General features: G+C 31.5%; 1 protein-coding gene across 5 annotated transcripts in view; it reads right to left on the reverse strand.

Annotated features, from left to right (window-relative positions):
* Positions 1 to 18,561, reverse strand: part of LOC136979909 (sentrin-specific protease 6-like) — a 78,024-nt gene that overhangs the window by 46,293 nt on the left and 13,170 nt on the right. For all 5 annotated transcript variants that reach the window (XM_067275947.1, XM_067275946.1, XM_067275943.1 and 2 more), the window contains exons 2-4: positions 11,529 to 11,680; positions 9,828 to 9,909; positions 6,309 to 6,378 (exon numbers count right to left, since the gene is read on the reverse strand). In XM_067275947.1, coding sequence (XP_067132048.1) covers positions 6,309 to 6,378; positions 9,828 to 9,909; positions 11,529 to 11,582 — 206 coding nt within the window. In that variant the 5' untranslated portion in view covers positions 11,583 to 11,680. The remainder of the gene's footprint in view (positions 1 to 6,308; positions 6,379 to 9,827; positions 9,910 to 11,528; positions 11,681 to 18,561) is intronic.

The following is an 18,561-nucleotide window of genomic DNA, read 5'->3' on the forward strand; positions in this document are numbered from 1 at the left end:
AAAAGACATTGTAGAATGCATGCTGGGTGACAAAATATGGAAAAAATCATACCTCATACCCTGTCTTGAATGATTCTATTTCACATTATATTCACATCATCACAGATAGCATTGAGTGCCAACTCATGGGTCATGTTAAGAGTAGTTTTACTATGCATTGCAAATAAAGTACTGATGTAGCTGGATTGGTACTGATGTTCTAATTATTGTTAAGTACATATCAAATAAATCACACCACTACCACCAAAAATCTAGCACAAGAAAAAAAAAAAAACACTGTAATAAAAAATGTTTTCAACTGCCTTTATCAGCTGTCATCAGGTTTATAATGAAAATATTCTTTTTAATCAAATTTATATATTTATTTTATATTCAATGGTATTTTTTGTTATGAGCCTGATGACAACCAATAAAGTCGGTTGTAAACATTAGTTTTATTAAAGTGTTCTTTCCTTTTTACGCTGGATTTTTGGGTTATGGTGATTTCTTACTTATTCATCGAGTTCTTTTGTTTGTTTTTTATTTGTACATATCAAATGATTCCATTCAGAAATATCTTCTTTTTTGTCAACTGTCAGAAAGTACAGTACATCAAGAGGAAAAAAGATTTTTCCCCTTCAATAATAATTTCATGGCCAAAAATGGCATTGAATGGTCTAAATATACAGGCATTTGCACAGACAATGCAAGGATCCTGACAGGATGTCATTGACAAGTCGTATTTAAAAGGAACCCCCAAAGCAAATTGGATACACTATACTATTCATCTAGAAGCACTGGCCACCAAGAAAATACATGTGAATTTGCAAACTGTCCTCAATGAAATGGTCAAAATTGAGAACTTTGTAAAGGCTAGGACCATGAATGCAAGAATATTTACTTCTATCTGCAATGAAATGGATACTGGGCACATACAACTGTCTCTTGAAATAAAACATTGACACACATAATGGAACTGCATGATGAACTTAAGTTTTTCTTTTTGGAGCATCCTTTTGAGTTGGGCAATTGTGTTTCTAGGCTCAATTTGGATCTAAAGGATTGCATATTTGGAAAATACTTTTTCTTGCCTTAATGAATTAAAACCCTTCTTGGAGAGAAGACAGATATAGAAGATCTCTGGGGAACCTCATACACATTACCACAGAGTGCACCCAAAACATCATTGTAAGACATCGAGGAAGATAGAAAGATCAGTGGATCCGAGATTGCTTATGGAAGTTGACTGATGAGAGGAAAGCCACAAAACTTAAAGGAACCAGGCTAAAATAAAGGCTGAGATGGAGGAAGGTAACCAAAGATACATCAAGTTGATGTAAAAAAAAGTTGTCAGAAAGACAGAAAGGAATGGTTAGAACAAAAGGGTGCTGAAGCACAGGAGGCTTCTGACCAGAATGACGTCAAGACCCTGGGACAAGGAGTAATTCCAGAGTTTCAATAAAAGACAAAAATGGGAAGCTTCTGATTGCTCAAGATGAACAGAACAAGACATGAATGGAACACTTTCAGGAAACATTTAATCAAGCAGAACCAACCATCACATACAATTTTGATATTGAAGATACACAGAATGAACTTCAGGTGGACACTGGCGATATTACCCTTGAGGAAGTGGAGCTTGCAATTAAAAGCCTAAAGAATAATAAGGCAGCCGGTCTGGATGAAATTACAATTGAGATTTTGAAGCATGGAGGGTAACCCATGTTGGAAAAGTTAATGTTATTGTTTAACAGATGAAGGCAGTGTGGGGAAATCCCAGAGGATTGGAGAAGGGGTGCTATAGTCAGAATTCCTAAGAAGAGAGATATCTCCAAATGTACTAACTGGCAAGATATCACTCTCTTTTCTGTGCCTGGAAAGATATTTTGTGTGGTCCTCCTTCAACACCTGCAGATTGTCCTCAATAAGCACTTGCAGGAGGAGCAAGCAGGGTTTTGTTGCAAAAGATCATGCAGCAAGCAGTCTTCTCCTTTTGAAATATCATTGAACAATGCATTGAGTATTGACATCCATTGGCCATTAATTTTATTGATTTCAAGAAGGTTTTTGACAGTGTTCACTGCAAGTCCCTCTGGCGGATCCTGCGATTATATGGTGTACCGACAAACTTTGTCACCATTTTCAAGGCCTTATACCCGCATTTAAGTTGTTGCATCAAGACTGAAGATGGTCATACAGACTTCTTTCAAATTATGACAGGAGTCAGGCAGGGTTTGTTCTGTCCCCTTTTCTCTTCCTCATTGCCCTTGATTATGTCATGTGATGGGCAGAAGAGACTGATGCATGCATTGGGGCTGGCATCCACTGGTCTGACTAGGATTGTCTTGGAGATTTGGTTTTTGCTGATGATATCGCCCTATTAGAGGAGAGTGGGACAATGCTACAGCATGCCACAACCACATTGGGTTGGGAGGCACACAAAATTGGCCTCAGGATAAACAGCATAAAGTCAAAAATTATGCATGCAAGTAACACCACACAAATGCGGGGAGTAATTGTTGGAGCACAACAATTGGAGGAAGTGGAGAGTTTTATCTACTTGGATAGTGTTATTTTCCAAAATGGTGATGCAGAAGTGCCGTGTTGGAAAGACGGTGACTGTTTTCTGACAGATGAACAAAATCTGGTCCTCACCATCCATCTCGTTGAGAACCAAATTCCATCTGTTCACTTCCATTGTGATTCTTATAGCTGTTTACACTAGTGTGAGAAGCTGGGGGCACAGGGGCTGTTCCCTAAATGCTAGTTACATGGCAACAAGTCGATAAGACCTGCTCACATTGTCTTTGGATGGCTGATAATAAAGTAAAGGCCAAAGATCTTAGTGTCAGGCTGACACTAGTTAAGATGAGTTTAGGATAATTTAAATCGTGTCCTAACTAATGATTCTTAACACAATTTATGAGTAGGACAACTTGTTAAATGATCAAGTGGGGAGCATAGTGGGTAAGACGATAAGATAACCCATTTTCAATTAAGACAGGTAGACAGGAACAAGTAACAAAAATATAAGTTTAATATAGATCTAAAGCTAGGTTACATATGGTTACAAAGGATATGACTAAACTGTAGCAATTATATACAGATATTATATCGTACAATTGCGGTGCAACTATTCTGTTCCGCGACTATTCTATTCCCTATGCCGCGTGAAGCGGGCCTAATTTCCCGAGAGAATGAGTTTACAACTTCTTAACAAAATACCTCAATTATTGTTGATCATTGATAAGATATTGTTCTATCGTCTTGAGAAGGATTCACCATCAAGGGAATGGAGAGTGTCTTCTCCGTGGACGGGGGTCAGGTCTGTTTTATGGAGGTAGAGGCACATAGAGCTCCTTCTAGCTCTTCTATTTCATTTAAAACCTCATTATGACAAAATGCCCAGAACTGTTGATGTCTTGTCCTTTTATGCATTTAGCCTCGGAAAGTGATCATGTGATCAGCAGTTGGAATGATGAATCTGCGAGTGCAAAGTGAAGGGTTACCGAAGCCACGCAACAGTGTCCCTTACTTTCCTCTCCTTTTACAATCAGATGTTATCATTTGGCAACTAAGTGTTAAAATTCTCATCCATTTGTTTACAGAGAACATCATTCCATCTGTATCTGATGTAATGTTTTTTCTAATGATCATGACAGATATTATTTAAACATTTCTTTAAAAATGGATTTTAATATCCCTAAAAATTATGGATCTCACATTAGCGAATCCTGGAAGACATCAGAAAACATCAATAAAAGGCTCGATGTCTTCCAACAGAGATGTTTATGACAAATCTTAAAGATCATATCACCAATGAAAAGATTCTTTGAAGGAATGGGATGTGCAAACTTCATAACATTGTTGCCTGTAGAAGAGTTCAATTAGCCGACCACATTTTTCATATGGAGAACAAAAGGATCCCTAAGACAGCCATAAAATGGGTTCCTCCTGGTGCCAAACAACGATGAGGACACCCCAGGAATACTTGGTGTAGAACTTTTCTCCAAGATCTGAAGATGCTCAATATGACGTGGGAGGAAGCTGAACTCCCTCATCCATGATTGAAATTGACAGAAGATAATTACTGCGCGGTATGCTACTTAACATTGAAGGAACTATTACTAGGAACTACTAATGAATTAAATTTAAGCCTTCAGGGTAATTCTGCCACAGTATTTAATGCATGTGACTAGATTGAAGATACAATAAAAACAAAAAAAGTTTAATTTCTGGGCAAGTTGTGTGTCACAAGTGAAATTTTGTGCTTCCCAATTGAGTTAATAACTATGTCTGTCCAGCACAGACATAGTTATTAACTCAAATGTGAAGACTAATATAATAGTGTTTGAGAATGCTTGCCAGCAATTGCATGAATATTTGTTTCCCTGAATTAGCCTGTGATCCACACCCATGGATATGGAATCCACTTCATTCTGATATGCCTGTTTCAGGACTGTTGGTTATCCAGCAGGAACAGTGCTTGATATTTCATCAGACAGTAATCTAAAAAGTAATTTCACTGAGACAAGTTTGTTGTAATTTTGAGCAGAGTTGCTAAAAGTATATCGTTAATTGGCTAGGACTGTTGTGAAAGTTCTAATGTCTTTTGTAACTTCTACCTTTGCAAGTCAGGCATTGACAACTCTTAAATCCAACTACAGACATAAGCTTAAAGTTGTATTTGATTTCAATTAAAAATAGCTGACAGTAATTTACATGTTAAAAATATTTTACAGAATACAAAAATAATTTGTCTTCACAAATCCATCATTTCACAATCCCCAGTGACAAACCAAACAACCTTCACATACAAAGGAGATCTTTTGACACTATACCTCTGCAAAAAAATACAAATTAGTTAATAGATGGCTTTGTGAAGATAACTTTTTTGTAATAAGTATTGTACTTGAGTATGTGTATGACAATAAATTACATAAATTAATTTTATTTGCTTAAGGCATTTCTACACAAGCACATCAGATTGTCATTGCTCTTCAGTGATGATCCAAGATGTAGAAAAGGCTACAGTTTACACAAAGATACTTGAGGATTTGTATTTCATGTCCAAGGGACTCATAACCAAAAGAAGTTTGAAAACCAGTTATAAAATCAAAACTTGCACAGTCAAAACAAAACTAAGTATACTGTCAGAAAATACAAAATCTCAATTCATCATATATTTTATAAGCTATGACATGCTGAAGTTGTAATTCTCAATGCCTCATCAAAATGGCTGATTAACTTAATCATTTGCACAAGTTTTAAAAATGTTTATTATTATTAATTTGCTCTAAATTATTTTAAATTACATTTTCTTTTGCCATACCATTGACAAAAGAAAATGTAATTACAATTATAAATAAAAAATAATAAATTTAATATATAAATATTATGATACATACATCTTATATTGCTGAGAACAAACTTTACTGCTTTAAATATTTGTTTAAAGCAGTATAACATAATTTTATACAAAAGATATGTGGATGACGTATTCATTTTATAGAGAATGATAGAAGAATACATTTTCTGAATGAGATAAATTCCAACAAGGATGGTTTAAAACTTAAATTGGAGCAACTTAGTGCAACAGAAGTGTATTTTTTAGATATTGATATTTCACTCAATAACAGTTCCTTACTCATGAAAACATACATCAAGCCCACTCATGACAACATTATACATTCCTTCCTCCTCCAATGATCTGTATACTTATAAGCCTTCAGCATTTAGAACTTTTAATTAGAAAGAAATTCCATTATTGCTCCAATGTGTATGATAGGTTGCAAGTCCAATATTATGAAAGAAATTGCAAAGTATAAGAACACAAGATCACTGTACAAAAGGACTCACATAGTTTATAACTTGCTTAGGAATGACAAAGATATGATCAAAAAGGAAGAACAATCTTGGTCGATAAGATACCATATAAAAATGATCAATTAGGTTTAAACAAAGAGTATGTAGATGTCACCACCAGAAACCTCAGCAAAAGAATTAAGGAGCATATATATGCTCCTTAATCCAATGGTGAGGCTTTTAAGTTATACTGTTAATAATTATTAACACTATAATTTAAAAACCTCATTGATGATGTATGATAAGTCTTAAAACACTTCAGTAAAAATTGAGCTTAAAGAATAATACATAATTACTGCGTGTTATACAGTTTTTTTTTGTACTTCCATATGCTTTTTTAATCTTCAAAAGATACAATTCACCATATATACAAGCATTACTAAACAGCTTCCATATTAATAAACATTAATAAATTACTAAATATTTATAATTATTTACATTTTAAAACAACAATAACTACTTACTTTTGTTCATTATCTGATGCAATAGATACGTGAGATACTTTATCAGTTTTTGAATTCAAACCATTAGATTCTAAAAAGAAACATCATTTTATTTCAATTTATTATTTATTAAAATTTAATAATGATCTAATCATATATTTGTGGAATAAATATAAATTTTAATTCTTACAATTAATTCTTTAATCACACATAACTTACGTATAAAGATTATTAAGAAATTGATTAAAATATTGCATACTAAAATATTCAATATCTGATTATTTAATTAAATTTCATTCTTTGTTATAATTTGTTCAAATTAGTTAAAATTTATAAAAAAAATTGATCTAATTTAATAAGTTTCATACCAATTCTGAACATTCATAACAATTCTGAAGATCTTTTGTATGATCATGATTGTAACATGCAAAATATTATTATAAAAGGCAAACAAGTTTAATCCGTTTTTAAAAATTCTGATTTTGTTATTAAAAATTAACATAATAAAATTTTTGTTTTCTTATTACTAAATCTCATTGCACTATAAACATCTCTTTATAACTTTGAATAAAGTCTATTTGTTCTCTCTGTAATAAGATATCTGGCTTTCCAAAGCCATTCTACAATATCTCTAATTCCAACTAGAGGTACTTACTTCCCTACATACAAACAGGTTAGGTTCTCAAGGTTAAGTAAAAATGTTTGCAAGTCAAAATCTGATAATGCCCAGTTTAGTTTCCATGGTAATAGAACGTTACTTCTTGCATTTATCTGCATTACTAAATTTACTATTATAGTTTTGATGCATTTTTTGAAGTACTAATTGTAAAGTTTATAAAAATTGCAGACGATAGCAAAAAATGTCATTACTCTAATATTACCAAATTCAATGCCACCTCACTAGCAGCAATGGAATGTCAGAATTTGTGCAAAAATGAAAATGATGATAAGCAATAGAAATAAGGCCACATTAATTATTTATTACTGGGCAAAGATTAAACTTCAACACCACCCTACAAATGGCAAGAGAATTAAGAATCAATACAAAATTTAAATTTTAGATGTACAGCCAAATTGTTCATGAGTCTGAAAGTTTGTAAGTTGAATGTTCATAAGTAGGAAAGCTCCTGTATTATGTAAGTCAGTAGTGTCCAAACTTTTCAGCTGACTGATCAAACTGCCTATAAATTATAAGTGCATGGAGACCACAAATATCTTGTATATTCTATATCTACAACAAGAAGTCCTATTTCTAATATTTATAAGTGAATGTAAACATCCACTTAATCTAAATAATTGCAGGATTACGTTGGGCTAAATTAATGCTACTATTAATACAATTATTATTAATAGTAACATCAATATAGCTTGATGTAATCGTTTGGCTATAATTTATAAGTAATCAAATACATTTGCAGGTCAGATTTGGCCTAGGGTCATAGTTTTGGTACTACTGGCATAAGTCTTAATATATAGAGAATCAAAAATAAATCAGAAGATATCAGGAGTCAATCATTTTATTTTCAAAATTCACCTATTTATTTTGTTCATTTCTATCAATGTTTCCAATGCTTTGCTAAGAATAAACATTTTCTCCAAAATGTTTATTCTTAGCAATCTATGCAACATATGCACAAAATGCAAAAATTTTGTTTTTAATTCAAAATTAATATATCAAAAACACAGTTTCAAGTAAGTGATTAAGTTTTTGGTCCAGAACTAATCAATTTATCTGGATCAGAATCAATGGATTAAATTTTTTCTTTTAGTTCATAATTTTTTAAAAAAGTATCAATTTTTTCTCTCAATTTACTTTGGTACCCAATTTTTATTCAAAACATTACTATTGATAAAAACAGCCTAATCTTTGTTGTCAATGAAATATCCTTATTCTTTTAACTATTTATAATCATTCTTTTTTGATTTAATTTTCTCTATTTTTCTATATAATATCTATCATCAGCTGCTTTGTAATCCAAAAGAGGGAAACTCTCTATAATAAATTTTTTTTCCCTTACAATCACAGTCTGTGAAATGAAGTTTTTCATAAATATCATCCCTTTAACATTAACAAACAGATTTAAAACTACTATTTTAAATTCCCAAATATGTTTTTCTAAGTCATTTCTGCTCTTATCAGGTACTGATTCCACAATGATAATTGTCAACAAAATAAAAAAAGACGCTTAAGCAGAATGTCAAAGTCAAATTTTTAAGACCAAAATTGCAAAATAAGACCAGATAAGCATTCCAAAAATAACAAACATAAATTAAAACAAACAAAATTAAAAAATAAAAAATGCCTATTTTTACTTCTATTCCTAATTTCCATTTTTGTTTTTAGTTTTTTGTTTTAAAATATTTTGTTTGTTTTTTAAAACAGTTCCTTACTCATTTCAGTTTATGCTCTTTATTTTTAACAGATCATCAATCTGGCAATGAGACATTTTGGTATTGAAACACATTTCATCTTTCATAATTCAGCTTTTAACTTCCATTTTAGTAACTTTTTGGTTTTGTTAATTTCTGCTCTTTGCTAATAAAGAAGTTATCTGTATATCTCAAATTCTTAACTTTTCTGTCTCTATTGAAGTTAATTGCTAGCATAATCTCCAATCTCAAATACATAACTATTCTTGCTTTGACATCATCAAATGGTTTACACTTTGTTGAGAATTGCTATCCTTTTATTGTAAGCTAAAATGGTACAGAGATGCAGAATATGTCTGATTGCATAAATGAGGTTTGGGGAAAATTAAAGTTGTTCTGGGAAAATTTGCAGCAGAAAATTAAAACTATGGCAATAGATGTAAAATCATTACAATGATTTTGCAGATATTGGATTAGCATTTTGGCTAAGCCTATAGACATTAATTGGAAAAGTTCTTCAAAACACAGGAAAACCACGTGTTTTAAAGTGAAATTGAAACATTGTTTACTTTGTTTCTGATCAGTTCAGTTACTTGTTACATTAATACCTACTTAAATAGTTATGCACTTGTAGAAAAGCCAAGTCAGTCTCCATTACTGAACCAGTTTCAAGTTTTACAAAAAATATCAAAACGAAACTGAAACAAAGCTTTAAAAGAACCAAAAAAGAAAACTGTTATATGTATATTTATATATACAATACAACCTTTTTGAAAGCCTTAACTTTATCTTCAGAAACTTTTAACTAATCCTGAGCATAAGAATAATTAAGATATAGAAAAATCAAGAAATCCATAAAGGAGAAATCATCAAATGTTTTTACTCTTAACAAAATTAATATACATTATTTTAAAATTTTTAATAAAGTAAAATCATTTTCTGTTATTGAAAGTCTATAATAATAAACACACTATAAACTAATACAAAATAAATATTATGCTTTTTATTTTGCTGTGATTATATAAAATCACAGCAAAATTTTTCTAAAAAGAATTAATTATGACTTCTTAAGTATAAGCTACAACTAGAAATTATAATAAAAGGATTCTTAGAGATTAGATATTATATAATAAGATACAAGATTATATATATATATTAAATTGCATATACCTGTTACAACAGATAAAGTCTGCTCAACTTTTAACTTTGGATGAGAACATAACTTTGAAAAACTAGTGGAAGACTGTGATTTCTGAAAGAAATGTTTCAGTTTTAAAATATGTAATTTATCTTGTTCTGAAAATTAATATTGCATATAAATTATTGGAAACTTTATTTGAAAACCAACAACATAAATGATTTTTATTAATTTAAAATATAATCACACTGAGTTTTTAAATCCTCTATATTAAAAATGTAAGATTTGAAATTATTAGTTATTTTAATATTGTATATGTTAAAATCTTTTATTTACCTTACAACATTAGAATATTTTTTTCTGATTGTTAAATATCACAAGTTTAAAATACAGCACCAAAACAAGTGATAGAAATCTAACATTACTAGAAAATCTTACTAGAAATCAAACATTTTCAGTCTATTTGACAGACCATCCTCAAAGTTTAAACTGTTGTATTTTTGGCAGAATACAACTTTACTTTTCCATTATGGCAACAGTCACTAAAATGAAAGTTGTTTCTACTATGAACTTCTTTGGATTCAAAATGTAAAGCCAAACAACTTAGGCACTCATACACAGTGGGCCAAATAAGTAATGAGACAACTAGCATTACATCCAAACTAAGAACTTTATTTCAATTTCGCAGTTACATGGATTCAAAATAATCCCCTTGCACCTCCACACAATGTTTACATCGATCATACAAGTTGTTGAAAAAACGCTGGAAGTCCTGATTGTGTACCTCCAAGTCACACCAATATGAATGTTAAAACATTTAAGTAGTCAATATTTAATAGAGATGAAATGTTTTTTGATACTGTCTCAGCTTCGGGTCTTATACAATGATTTTTCTAAATTGAAAATATGTTTGTGTCAGCATTCTAAAACTGAATACCACAAGCATGTATTCAAAACTTTCAAACATCAAAAACATACAAATATTCAAAAAGTTAAATAAAATAAAATGAATGGTTAAAATATTGAACATAAATACAAACTGATTTATGTGCTTACATCAGTTACAGCAGTATAATGCATGATGTACTTTAAAAATAAAAATTAGATCCAGAATTATAAATAACTCTGTATTTTATAATTTATGAATTAAAAAATAAATCATTAAAATTAATTTATGTACTATTATAGAAATCTTTACATGAAATTTAGGTTCAAATTATTTTTACAAATCCCACATAATTCTAACAATTTCAAATTACAGTAGAAGCCAATTATTGTAATTGCTTTTGGACATTCTGATTTTATTGACTGTGACATATAAAAGAAAAGTTAAAACAATTAAACTATGTATAACTTTAAAATTTATTAGTAGTAATTATTATTTAATTAATAGTTATTTATCTAGTGTTATTTGCCTGTCCTACAATATCATCTGTAAGGTTGATAACAATTCAACCTTATCAATTACATGTTAAAATTAATGGAGCAAAAAAGACAACTTAAAAATGCCTATTTATCTGAAGATAATGTTACACTAATTAAAGTTTTTGGTTATAGTTATGTAAAGTTTAATAAGTGTATTTTTAGTTACACATTTTAGAAGATTCTAATTCTGATAACATTACATGAATTATGATAATATTAATGATTACAATTAGTGGATTCTATTATAGTACTAAAAATGATATAAATAAATATTTCAAATAATTCTAATTTTGAAAAAACAAACATACATTTACTGAGGGAGTACAAATTTGCAATTTAGTTTCTTTCCAGCTATCTGTCATAATTTTCTTTCTTTCTGGTTTTTCTTTTTATCACTGAAAGTGTAAGGCCACTGGCCTCTCCTTAAGAGGCATTCACTGTTTCAATCAGTACTATCTCCCTATGAAAAAAAATTATATTTATTTAAAAGATTTCCATTTAAAATTATGTTATTTGCTTAATAACACTAATAATATATTAAATAAAGAAATAATTATTTCATACTGCTTCTTTTTTTTATAAATAAATAATAATAAACATTAAGTTTTCTTCCATGTTTAACAATACAACAACAATTTTAATAAGTACTTTTTGAGATACTTTTTATCATTAAAATGTACAATCTTCTGTATGTGTATATATATATATAATACTTAGCTTAAAATCATTGCAACACTTTTTCCCCTTAAGAAAAAAAAATAAAAAAGGCAGTGCTGGAAACTGATGAATCAGCATGAAATGAACAAGTAAACAAAACTAATGGAGATGAGCAATACCTAACATACAGGCATACCTTGGTTAATGTTACCTCTGAAATGGAACCTCAATATAATGTAGTCCATAATTTCAAGTCCCATTTAACATAAAAATATTAAAATTTTAAGGTCTGCCTGAAAGTCATCTGATTCTCTAACAATGATGGCATGTCATATACTTCTAAGCTTTAGATGTGTGTGTTTTAAGAGTTTCATGCATAATTGGCATAATTTAGTCGTTGCTTACACTTCAGTGTGGTGCACTGCAATAAATGAGGTATGTTCTCTGATAATATTTACAAAATCTACAATAATGCTATTCATTAATTGAATAAAGAAAAGCAATTTCTTTAGATACTAAATTAAATATCATATACAATGTGTTTAAAGGGGTGAAAGAAAATCCAACAAGGCACTTTTTTAGGATTAGTGCAGTCAACAATACTTAGTCAATAAGAAAACAGTCTGCTCAGAATTGCACAGATGTTACAGCAGCAAAATTATCTTGCTTAAGGAATCCAATTTTAGGTAAAAATGGAAGAAATGTTAAATTTGTGAATGGATGATATGTCACAATGTCATATGACTTTAATTCAATGGCAATTCAAGAAAAAGCATTATTTTTGTTTAATCATTTAAAGTCTAAACAAACTGAAAAATTATGGAAAATTTTTTGGTTTCTCATGGTTGGTTTGAGGAATTTAAAAACTAGCCAAAATTCATAGTGTAAAATTATCAGGAGAAGCTGCAAAGAAGTTTCCAGAAAAACTAAAGAAAATAATTGAACATGAAAATTTTTAAATTTTTCACCAAATGTAATGTTCAATGTTGACAAAAGCAATTTGTTCTGGAAACAGCTATCATTTATATTGAAAAAAAAAATTAGCAGTTGGATTCAAAGCAGCCAAAGACCATTTAACATTACTTTTTGGATCAAATGCCTCTGGCAATTTTAAATTAAAACTGTTACATTTTACCAGTTGGAAAATTCCAGGGCATTAAAAGGATACAAAAAACAAATTTACCAGCAATATGAAAAGGTAACAGAAAAGCATGGATTACCAAAGAATTACTTACTGATTGTTTTAACCATTTTTTCCAGAAGTGAAATTTTATCGCCAAAGAAATAATTTTGAAGCAGCTCTTTTGTTAGATAAAACCCAGGAATTCTACTGATCTAAATACATTAGACACATGTAATCCTATCAAAGTTGTCTTTCTTCCAGTAAACACAATTTCCCTGATTTGACTGGTGGATCAGATAGTAATAGGAACATTTAAATCTACTTGTACATTAAGCAATTTAATTGGACTATAAGATAAAGAGCAAATATCAATTAAAAACATTAATAGTTCTTGGAAAGAAGTCACTCAGAAACTCTTAAAGGGAGTTTGGTGCAAATTATGGCCAAAAGTTCTACTAGAAGAAAATAGTATTCAAGAGATTAGAAATGAAGTTATCCAGATGGCTCAATTATTAGGTTTTGAAAATGTTGACAAAAAGGATGTAAGAAATTTATACATTTATTTAATTTTTCTTTCCAAAACAATGATAATTATTGGTTGTTTTTCATAATTATAAAAACTATTTAATGACTGAAAATATATAAACAATTTATTTATTTTGATCAAAAATGTTTTTCAATGAAAATTCAATAGACAAAATAAAAAAACTTATTAATTTTATATTTTTGTAATGTAATTTATAACCCAATTAAAAATAAATTATATATTTTTTTGTTTTCACTCAATTATACCTGTTTTTCAAAAACTGGCAAGCTTTAGCTATTAATTTCAATAAATATTACTTTAAATATCAGAATGTTTTATTTATATTTTATTTTTACATCACCATTCAAGACATCAAAGTTAAATATGTAATTTTGCTATTATATAGTTGTGTAGTTACTAGACTCTTAACAACCTTTATGTCACCAGTATAATATTTAATTATAAACAAACGTTTTCGACTGTAAAACTTCCGGTCTTCATCAGGTTAAAAGTTCTGAGATTCGAATAACCATTGTGTAAACTTTAACACAACGTTATTCGAATCTCAGAACTTTTAACCTGATGAAGACCGGAAGTTTTACGGTAAAAAACGTTTGTTTATAATTAAATATTTTACTGGTGACATAAAAGTTGTTAAGAGTCTAGTATATAATATACCAGTACCTATAGAGTAGTGAAGATAACCTGTTTACAAGGTTGTGTAGTCATTTCACTTGGGGATTTGTCGTCAGGTTTCTGCTATGAGAAGGGGTCCATGGGCATAAGTTTGGAAACCATAGCATTGCAAGTGAAAACTGCAAGGTGAAACAAATTTTGGTCTATCACTCAGAATTTCCAAGCATTCAAGAAGTTCAATATGTCTAAATCCTATCTTGGTGTTTTGTGGAAGTTCAACAGCAAAGCCTGGGTCACAAGAATAGAATTTAGAGACTGTATTTGCAAAGTGTTTGGACCAACTGTCAAAGCCTATCTTGAGCAAAACAATCTGCCTCTAAAAGCCATTTTAACCTTGGATAATTCACCTGTCCCTCCAATGGGTATAGAAGAAGAGCTACCCGAGCAATTCGAGTTTATCAAGGTGATGTTTTCTTCCTTCCAATACCTCATCTCTGATCCAGCCTACGGATCAGCTAATAATTGCAAATTTTGAAAAACTTTACACAAGTACCCTTTTTACCGGGTGTCTTAAAATGTGTGAGACTACCAATATGACCCTAAAAAATTTTGGAAGGAAGAATTCAACATTGTCATTGCAATTAGGTTAATTATAAAGGCTTGGCAAAAAGTAACAATTAAATGTCTCAGAGCAACATGGAGGAAACTGCGTCCTTCCTTTGGTAATGAAGAAACTGCAGATGAAGGAGACATATTGATAAAGGTTATTGTGCAACTGCTCATGATCTCAACTTGAAATTGATTACCTTAAATACTTGAGCTATAAATCCACTATTTTTAATAATTAATACTAAGTAATTTGCTACTAGAGGTAGATGTTAGGTGTCATCTCTTATCTAAATTAATAATAATAATTTATATAATTTAGAGTCACCTGAAAGAAGAGAGCTGGCCTGAGGTGGGGCTTAAACCTGCAACCTCCGTTTGCTGTGTGGTGTGCTTGCCGGTTGTGCCACCCGGACTCTCATCAAGTCTTCACTGCCAGATGTATATAAATTTAGATATAATCTTACGTTATCACAACTGTATTTTGACCCTGCTCCACCAAATGGCACTACAGAGTACAAAGCGATTGTATTTTAACCAGAGAGGTGTGGATATCCTTATAACTGAAAGAATGACCCTGTTACATATATTTATGAATGGATAGATTCTATCAATTATAAGGATATCAATGCCCTCTCTGTGGCATGGAAAGCTTGTTTTGAGTTGGATATGACATAACCAGAATTCATGTCTTCGGGATACTCACTATAATATTTACATATTTTTCTATATATATTTGTCTTATTTACAGATTTTTTGAGCTTATATTGTATTTTTATTATTGTTGTTTATTTATTATTTATTTATCAACATATTTATTTGTAATTTTATTTTATTCTATTATTTTAATTGTAACTTAAACCAATTGGTGTTCCATGTTTGAAAAATTATCTAAATAACTCACTACTTATCACACCAGAATTACTTCAAAAATTATGTACCCAGAACCTTTTAAGGTATGATCACGTATAAATATCGAGAGACAAATGTTTTCGAACCCCTTCTGGGCTCTGCTTTGGGTTCCAATCAGTTTCTATATGGACGTTCGATATCCATTAAATATCAGTTTGTTACGCACGCCATTTAAATTTTCAGTTCGATCATAGGTTCAAACAGATTTACAAAAATCCCACATCGCACATGCGCGACACATCAGCCCATCCATGTATAACAGGTGACTATGGCGTGTTGTAAATTAACTCTTGCCAGGCCAATGACAAAACCATCTCCTCTTTAAAATTTATGCATGTGCTGGTGCTGGGTGTTGAAGGATTTAAACATTGCATAGCCTCCAACCATTTCAGATGTTCAATGGGAGGCGAATCATGGAGGTGATGTGCTTGAGTGAAGTCCACTACTATATCCGGATCGGTTACATAGGTAGTGAGGGCCATGGAAGTTCTCTCGTGACTAATATGCACCAGATTTTCTTGTATCCTGACACCCAACGATCATTTAGTGGAGCCTATATATATCAGGTCCCTATCACACCTGTTATCCCTTAAAAAGACACTATAGATTCCGGGGCGTCTGCTGGGGTTAGGCGGTCCTTCCCATTACGTAGGATGTTGAAAATAGTGGGACACTTCCTAAAAGTGAGACATAGCTGGCGTTTGCTGGCAACCTTGGCATATAGAGATCTTAAGTATGGGTTCTATGTGATGGAGATTCAGGTTGGCTGTCCTCGAGCTGGTCCAATTTCTGTGCATTTTCTGAATATATACAGTACTGGTGTTGTATTAGCCTATGTACATCCTTGTGATATCTGTGTTCAGCTGCTAAGTGGATTATATATGCTAGTTCGGTATCCCGAGCCTGGATGTTAGACGAATGCATAAAGGCTGCAGTCTTGTATGTAACTGGATCACAGGACCCAGCAGGAATGTACGATGGATGTAGATCCAGGTTTATGATACACCAAAGTGTGGATGCCCAAGCTTTCAACTTTAATGCTTATATCCAGAAAGTGCACTTCGGCCAGGTTAGATTGCTCTATTTCCAGTGTAAATCCATATGGGTTATTGTTAAAAGAATTGACCAAGGTTGTTACATCTGGTGTTGTTTTCCAAAAGATGATGATATCATCAATATACCTCCTATATAATTAGATGTTGAGGAGGAATTGAGGGAGCACCTTGCTCTACAACTGCAGCACAACCATTTCACACAGGTCCCCAGGTCTTATTCCTGAGATGGAGAAATTATTGGCGATCTGGTTTGACAACCAGATGCAAAATAATAGGCCAATAAGCCTTTTAATAATTCAAGCTAAGGCATGCAGTATCTTTGAGACTTTGAAGGCACGTGAAGATGAAAAATCAACAGAATCATTTACAGCCAGCCATAGATGGTTTCAATGGTTTAGGCAGAGATTCAACCTGCATTGATTGGAGAATCAGCAGTGAGGTGGGAAGTGCGAATATAGAAGCCGTAGAAAAATTTGTTGACGAATTGGATGGAATAATTAAAAAAGGCAACTACTGCCCAGAACAGATATTCAATGTGGATGAAACTGGACTTTGGTGGGAAAAAAATGCCAGAAAGGTCCTATTTGCACAAAGAAGCTAAGGAAATGCCTGGTTTCAAGGCTTCAACAATAATGTAATCCTGTGTTTAAAAAGACAGAATCGATCACATTGTTGTTGGGAGGGAATGTCGCTGGGTTCAAGTTAAAGCCTTTTTTGATCTATCGCTCTGAAAACCCATGTGCATTAAAGAACGTTAGTAAAAACAGTCTGCCCGTTTACTATTATGCAAATAAAAAGGCATGGATGGTGCAAACTTTATTTGAACATTGATTTTTGAACTTGCTATATACCAGGGGTGAGCAAGCAAGAGTTCAGTGAGAGCCAAAATGTAGGTTTTTGCAAAATGCATGGGAGCTGCAGTTCTGTACTGTTGTGGCGGATAGTATGGTAAGGTGTGCGATTTTATTATATAATATAAATATAATATAAAACAAATATTGAATTTTTTTAATAAACATATTTTCACAAAATTATAAAAATAAAATTGTAAAAATAATAATAAAAAACAGAAATTAACACTTTCAGCAAGAGCCGCATACAACTCAAAAAGAGCCACATTTGCCCATGTCTGCTATATACCCTCAGTCCAGCATTATTGTTTGAAAATGTGAGTTCTTTTTAAAATTATTCTCCTGCTTAATAATGCTCCAGGCCACCCCCCAGCATCTTGATAATCTATATCCTGACATAAAGGTAGTGTATCTTCCTAAAAAACAACTGCTATCCTACAGCCAATGAATGGATCAGGGCGCTATGGCTACATTCAAAGCGTTTTATTTGCGCACGACTTTTTCCTAAGCTGTAGCAGCAACTGAAAATGCTGTAGTAACCCTTTGTGATTTTTGGAAATCGTACAGTATTTTAAATTGCATTAAAAACATCAAATCAGCTTGGAACGAAGTGACAGATAAGTGTATGAAAGACATGGAAAAAATGCATAAAAAGTTTTGCGAACAATATCAAATCATTTGACAATCTTGAACAAAGATAATATAGTATAATACTCATACCAAGTAATAGTAGTAGGAAGTAGAGTTCACTGTGAGTAGAGAGCTCAAAAAGAAAAGCTATTAATAATGCCATACACAGTGAACTCTACTTCCTACTAATCTTGAACAAATTGATGTAATTCAAAAAATTGTGGCCCTTGCCAATGTGCTCAATTTAGATATTGAAGTGGAAGACATTGCTGAATTAGTGAATTATGCCGATGGAGAGCTAACAAATGAGGATTTAATAGAGTTAGAAGCAATGCAGCATTTGGA

Source organism: Centruroides vittatus, unplaced genomic scaffold, assembly GCF_030686945.1.
Source record: "Centruroides vittatus isolate TY-2023 unplaced genomic scaffold, ASM3068694v2 contig_651, whole genome shotgun sequence".
Taxonomy (NCBI): domain Eukaryota; kingdom Metazoa; phylum Arthropoda; class Arachnida; order Scorpiones; family Buthidae; genus Centruroides; species Centruroides vittatus.